Source organism: Sphaeroforma arctica, assembly GCF_001186125.1.
Source record: "Sphaeroforma arctica JP610 unplaced genomic scaffold supercont1.17, whole genome shotgun sequence".
NCBI lineage: Eukaryota > Ichthyosporea > Ichthyophonida > Sphaeroforma > Sphaeroforma arctica.
Genome location: NW_014040541.1, coordinates 225691 through 233112, shown reverse-complemented (window position 1 = coordinate 233112; position 7422 = coordinate 225691). Strand labels below are relative to the sequence as shown.

The 7422-nt window shown below is 40.2% G+C and overlaps 1 protein-coding gene across 1 annotated transcript in view; it reads left to right on the top strand.

The window, feature by feature from the left end:
- Positions 1-4208, top strand: part of SARC_00547 (hypothetical protein) — a 5524-nt gene extending 1316 nt beyond the window's left edge. Inside the window, exons 2-10 of the mRNA XM_014305784.1 lie at positions 284-460; positions 917-1036; positions 1277-1393; positions 1747-1821; positions 2449-2565; positions 2781-2840; positions 3110-3187; positions 3556-3652; positions 3928-4208. Coding sequence (XP_014161259.1) covers positions 284-460; positions 917-1036; positions 1277-1393; positions 1747-1821; positions 2449-2565; positions 2781-2840; positions 3110-3187; positions 3556-3652; positions 3928-4142 — 1056 coding nt within the window. The 3' untranslated portion in view covers positions 4143-4208. The remainder of the gene's footprint in view (positions 1-283; positions 461-916; positions 1037-1276; positions 1394-1746; positions 1822-2448; positions 2566-2780; positions 2841-3109; positions 3188-3555; positions 3653-3927) is intronic.
- Positions 4209-7422: the final 3214 nt, after the last annotated feature.

The following is a 7422-nucleotide window of genomic DNA, read 5'->3' as shown; positions in this document are numbered from 1 at the left end:
ATATAGGTATGTGTGTATGGATGGTTTGTATGTGCCTATGCATTTATGTAACTGTGTGTTTTTTTGTGTATGTGTGTGTGTCCGTATGTATGCATGTGAGTGGTTAAAGTAAGATGGACACGAGTATGATTGTATTGGTCTGCGCCTGTGTTGTCCGCGATTGAGCTGAAAACGAAGTCACGTATGTTGCTAATTTTATCAGATCTCTTTGAACATCCATACAAATATTGATTTTCTAAAAGGATTGTAATACTCACCGAGACGCGCTCCTTTACGGCCATAGTTACAGAGTGGAGTCAGCACACTACAAATAGCTGCAGCAGACGGCACACAGTACACATGCGAGATCCCAGCGCCACCGCAAATAAGGGAGGAGCCGATCAAAGACGAGAAAAAGCAACCATCATATAGCGAGTTTCTCAATCACTTGCACAAAAGCGATGGACGATGTTATGCATATGTATGTATATTGCAAGCATGTTGGTTTGATGCGTATGTGGTGGTAAATGGAATACTTGAATTATGTTTCAATTTTTGATATATTGTGCCAGGATTGGACTTCGACAACACAACGGGCAATCGAGTCAAAAATCGTATTGTGCTTGATCCTCTAAATTAGTATTTACATTCGAGCAGCACGATTGAATAAGGTTGCTATTGTAGCCGCCATATGTCTACAACTAGAATTTTAGTTACCATATTGTGCACAATATTATGCATGTTCTTGCGTTGACTCTCTCCGAAATGTTGGACACCGTTACCCTGTCAACAGCCTATTTCAGTTCGATTGCAAGAGTAGATACACCCTCGTACATGAAGGTATTAGTGTCTACTGTTTCGAAAAAGTCGTCTCTTTTAGAGTGTCAACGTATACAATGTCAATTGACCCCTTTCTGAAACATGTCTGGTTGTATAGAGATCTGGGTGGTGGACGTACGAGTACTGTCATAAGAAGCAAGTGCGACAGTATCATATGAATGAAGATAAGAGTTTGGATGAATTTTCGCTGGGAACATACGATGAGGAAGTGTCGCGGGTATGTGTGTTAACCATCCATGTTTTACTTCCAATTGAATTTTTTATAGAGTTCGTTCCATGTTGGATGTTTGGTTGGTGTGTAAGCCCATTCACGCGTTTACTGAATCGTATACGGTTGTTAAGCCAGCACACCACTGAGAGCACCTCCTTTTTTGGAGGCTGTTATTTACTGTTACAATTGATATTAGTTGTTCTCTAAAAACCCCGACACCCTCGATTATAAATCGATGTCTTTCAGCAAAAATACGAGGCCGCTATGAAGGAAGATAGAATAGTGCCGTACGTGTCACTGCATTTTACAGGAGGAACGCCCTGCGATGTGGGTCAGAATCCGCAGAGAATGACAGAAGTTCAGGTGTGTGAGATATCGTTGTATGCACTGTTTTTCAGGCAATAGAACGCGGGTCGATTCGCAGTTGCACCAAGCTGGCTCTACTTGGTAAAGAAAAACTAATCATAAATTGATCACCCAGAATATGATCGGGTTCTTGCTCGCCCATACTCGTACTGTGAATATCACTGTATGGTCTGTACCGTGCCTAATGATACTTTCAACGTCTTTTACAAACATTCTCACCCTACACTCTTTTATTACGAGTGATATCCAAATAGTGCCACCTTGAGTTTACACTCTGAGTGTTGTGGTAATACTTGTCGTCAGAAGGTGAGCTCCTGCACAGCCGATTTATCTTCAGAATTCCATTGCAGTTCGTTTGCAGTGACGATACAGTTGGACAATTCACGACGGTGCTTGAGAAGGCTACCTGTGTCTACGAAATAAAGGTAACTACACAAAAACGGCTGGCACTCCGAGTCGAGTGCTAGTTTTTCTATCGTGTATTAACGTTTTCCCCGTATTTGGGGAGCACACGTGCGTGATATATTTGTGCAAGCATGCGAACTATACAGTGGGAAAGTACAAGTCACAATAAATTTTAAAAGATTGCGAATATAGTCTCAATTTTGTTTATATGTGTACGCCTGTAAGATATTGTCCGTTTGTTGTAGGTCCATAGAGGGAGTACCATTGTATAATACACATGAAAGTGTGACAAAAACATATGTGGGCGTTTCAGGTGGTTGGACTTCTCAGCCATGCTCCGAAAAAATACTCTCCACGAGGTGCTGTTCGTGTTTGCAACGTTTGCACTAGTCGTTGGCACGAAGCTTTCCATGGCCGCTATGTAGTATTGCTCGGCAACTTTTTAACAACCGAAAGTTCAACTTGTTGCGTATGTCACTTGCTTCCATAATTTTACTTGCCAAAAATTGCTCTCAAAGATCGAGAAAAAAAATGGCATATTTTTCAGCCCATCCCTCCCGCAATATAATTTTAGAATCAAATATGAGGATTTTTGTTTTTCAAATTTAACCGTGATACTTATTGCTGCCAACTTCCAAATTCTTAAGGTGCACACGAAAGGGATCTGTATTCACCCTGCGCTTGAAAGTCCTAGCATCGACAAGGAACAAGACATAGTATGCACTAGAAGCACAGTCCAACCCGTGCACCACAAGCGCTACAAGGTGTGTTCTTAATCTTATCGGATATCTGTTTTATCTGCAATGTCTTTACCGATTGGTTTGCGTCAGTAAGCGCCTCATGGTATTGCAAGAGATACAGCGTCAGTCGGTAGACTGATGAGCATGAACGCTATATATTACCAGTCTAAAGCGGTGAGTTCACTTGTTGACACTGGCAGGTTTTGATAGCACTAACTAAGGATTTTTACATTGTACAGGCCGGAGAACCGCATGTATATACTTCAGGTGCAGACTTAAGCAAGTCTAACACTCGCAAGGTATCAAATGCACATAGATGCTTGGCCTCGTGTATTCAAGCATACAGAGCGGTATTTGGTCGGAAATTGCTCAGATCATTGCTAGTTAATTCGATATTATCTGCATTGACACATGCGTGTCAGGGCACTTCAGTCCGTTTAATTACTTGTTGATAGTTTGTTTTAGTATCTGGTTTATAAACTGTGTTGTTTAAACCGTAGATAGCATACCAACACAGCGCCTCGGGCGCTTACCGTATTTGATCTCGAATGTATTCCCTCCACTGCAGAAACCGTCTAAATTGATAGTGCAAGTCGTGGAGGGAGAGTTGCGGGTAACAGAAATATCGTTGCCGGATTCGGACCAGGTAAAATGTGCCGTGTTTGGTATTTGTTTTTTGGACTGTGAAGCTTAAGTTAAATCTCTTTCCAGTAATAACGTGTTTCAATCACTGTCTTCTATGGGTCAATTTTACACAAAATCACACTAATGAACCGACTATTTAGAACTTCTGCATGCGTACCTGTTTCGTTTTCCGATTGAGGGGTACGGATCCCGTCTTGACTTCGCAAAGCTTGCCTCCCTTTGAGTCTTTTACGAAATACCTTATGTTCGGGCATCACCGTCCACCATAGTAGTACTTTTATGTAAAGGTCAGTATTTTCGATGCTGGCGAGCGGAGATCTGGAATCTCCACTCGACCCACTTTGGTAACATGTTCGATTCTCACTTCAGATTGACAAAACCGCTCTGTTGTTGGTCACCGGAGAAATGACAGACGAGCAAAGAAAGGATGTACGGGAGGCGCTAGTATCAGCCGGCAGTTTAGAAGGTTTGTGCGGGTACTAAATTTTATTGCTCAAACTCTTGTGATTCTGGTATCGATATATGTGATTATGTCAGTTATGACATTATTTCAAACCCCCGCCAAGAGCGAAATTCCATCCCGGCCCAATTGTTGCTCTGTTAGCGCCGTGCTATCGCTGTCTAGATTTCTATATTCTCGCCGATGAAACCATTTGATTAATGTATCAATTAGATCGTGTCATTTTAGATCGGTCAAAATCACTCTCCTAAACCTGTCTTTTGTTCGATTTTTGTTCACAGGTGTGCCATTAGAATACTTACACCACGCAGTGGATGGTTTTGCACCGACAGACCAGACTGTAGATATAATTTTGGTGGATGTCCTCGAGCACCACGCCACGGATACGGACTGCTTAGAGAAGCTGCTTAAGCATATAAGCATCAAATACGGCTGGCTAGAGCAAACGCCACAGGAAGATGGTAAAGAAGATCAAACAAGACATGACGAAATATAGTCAGACTTAGCAGTATGTATCGATAAAAGCCTCCCTGTCTTAGATTACATTTTCTTCAAAATGTCGGATTCTGAATAATCGCTTATTAGTGGTAAGAAGGAAACTTTTATTGTGAATTTACTACAAACAAAACCCTCCATGCTGACGAAATCGGCTAAACAAAAAGCGCTATGTACCTTTCTTCTGCAGTAGGAACATTGCCAATGGTTATTGTGTAGCGTCCAAGATACTCAAACATTTTACAAGACCATTTAATCCAAATAGATCGACAATATTTCAGCCCTCCAATCTCGCTTGTGTCAACTTGGGATACTCGCTATATTACTAACGTGCCAAACTATCTGCGAGTTTAGGGGTAAGGGATGCTATTTTTTGAAACAATGCGAGACATAAGGGCACCACAAGTTTAAGTTCGAAGTTGTCGGTAGCAGGTATCAAAAGTTTGTCCGACTCCGGGCTTGTCTATGCCGATGACTATCCAAAATCAATCTGCGAGAAACAAGGTGAACTATTTTTTGTGGTAATAAAAAAATGCATTCGAAGGCTTGATTCCACATCAGGGTGAAGATGGGACCAGGGATTGTGCCAGATCTAGAGTTGGATTTCGCTCGGAAGAACATATTCATATATATGGGTAGTCATTCTTCGAGTTTCCGTTTATGTTGCCGCGCCGACAGCTTGCTATGCCGAGATATAACTGCGCATGTCACTCTTGTATATATTTGCATTGTCCGCGTCGCCTCTCAGAAAAGTACTGACCTAAATGGGATATTCAGTCCGCACATATGCGGGCAGAGCCTGCATATGATACGCTTAAGCTCTTCTTTAGCAGCCCATATAGATACGAAAACGCGTTTAACACAAGTGTATAATATAGTGTACAATCTCGTTTAAAATATGAACAATTCAAAAGGTTCTAGTTTCATTTTATGGGAACGACGAACTGCTGTCAATTGCACCAACAAAATGCTGTATACCAGGCTCATTCAAAAACCTCATCTCTAGTCACTATCCCTTACGCCTTCATCCATGGTCCAAAGTAGATAAATCCATAGAAAACGTTGCCCTTCCTTTGTACAAGCCGTGCTACTAGAGGCTTATGTGAAATAAACGCTTCAGCTTGCGGTGTACTGCTTGGGTAGGTTGCCGTAGTGCCTCCCAATAACGCACGCCTTCCAGAATTTAGCACCAGGAACCGACATACCGAAACCCCTTGATCTATTCGAATGCTTTGAGTACAGCAATACGAAATTGGCACCCCTGACTAATAGGGCGTTATATCTGTCAAATCAAGTACATTCAATCCATCCTTTTACGGTGTGGAATGCGTACTCATTTTTCCTTTCGCTGTCGTTTGTAGTGGATAGTCTCAAGCTCTGATGTTCACCTCGCAGCAAATATATCGGCATCATTCTCTATTGTGATTGTACCCACTATGATAGGCCCTATAGTACAGCTTGTATTCTCACTGTCAGTATACGTTCTACGATAGATGAACGACGGCGACGAACTCGATAGTGTACGACCTGAATACCACAGTCGGTAAACACGCTGTCTGAGCACAATTTTGGGCCTGACAAAATCCCAAGCAGTATTCGACCTTCCATCGCGGGGGCAGCGAACTTTCATTAAGTACACGTTAACAATACAAACCTATGCGATTTTCACTCTTCTCGTACATCAATTTATCCTTGTGCAAAAAAATGATTTTGCAAAAATGAGCCGCATCCGTTATAAACTCATCGATATCACCCATTATCTGTGTGTTTATATTCTATAAGTAGTCCCCATCACGTATATTTCGCGTCAAAGCTAATTATACGCAATGGAGCAATTGAAGCTTCGAACAAAATCTGATTTAGGCCGGAGAACGCCCTTGTTTTGTAAGCGTAGCTTAGTGTGTCGAGAGTTTACGGCAACCATAATCAGATATACAACCTAGCTTTGGTACTGCTTATCAAAATCGCAATTTAGATGTACTATACATTATCAATGCAAAAAAAGATCTCATCGACTAAAGAACACAACGAGTTCAAAGCAAAGTATTTTGTGTTGATTTCCTTTGCAACAAATGAACTAACTCCCGTTGATCATTTTTTTCGAGGGCCATATTTTGTAGTATTTTGAGGTGTTTGAGCATTCAGCAGAGGATGATTAAGCAAACATTTACTTGTGGAATTCATACTTTATGCGCCTAGTAAACTGAAACACTTTATACGTGATTCAACTATATAAAAAATGCAGTGAACTACATAAAATATATAGCCCTAGTACGTATTTTTACTTTTTACTTTTTATTTGTATGTTTATATCCTATCGGTAGTTCCCATCACATATATTTCGCTGTCAAAACTAGTTATATGCAATGAAGCAATTGATTTAGGCCGGAGAACGCCCTTGTTTTGTACGCGTGGCTTAGTGTGTCGAGAATATATGGCAACAATAATCAGATATACAAGGCCTATCTTTGGTACTGCATATCAAAATTGCAGTTTAGATGTACTGTACATTAACAATGCAAAAATAAACTCATTGACTAAAGAACACAACGAGTTCAAAACAAAGATTCTCTGCTTGTCCACAATCATCCTGAAATACTTTCGTGTTGATTTCCTTTGCAACAAATGAACTAACCCCCGTTAATAAAAAAATTCGAGGGCCATATTTTGTAGTATTTTGAGAAGCCTAATCGAATTTATGGCAACCATAATCAGATATACAAGGCATAGCTCTGGTAATCCCTAACAAAATCGCAATTTAAATGTACTGTACATTACCAATGCAAAAAAAGAACTCATCGACTAAAGAACACAACGAGTTCAAAGATTATCTGTTTGTCCACTATCACCCTGAAATATTTTAATGTTGTTGGTTTTCTTTGCAACAAATGAACAAACTCTCGTTGATTACTTTTTCTAGGGTCATATTTTGTAGTATTTTGAGGAGCTTACGCATTCAGCAGAGAATGACTAAGAGCAAACATTCACTTGTGAAATTCATACTTTATGCGCTTAGTAAACTGGAACACTTTATACATAATTCTACTTAAAGAAATCAGTGAACTAAATAAATATATAGCCCTAGTACATATTTATATTTTTACATTTTATTTGTGTGTTTATATTCTATAGGGATAATACTATTTATTTCAATTTGGATAAAGGTAGTTCCCATTACATATATTTCGCTGTCAAAACTAGTTACATGCAATGAAGCAATTGAAGCTTTGAGTAAAATTTGGTTTAGGCCGGAGAACACCCTTCTTTTGTACACGTGGCTT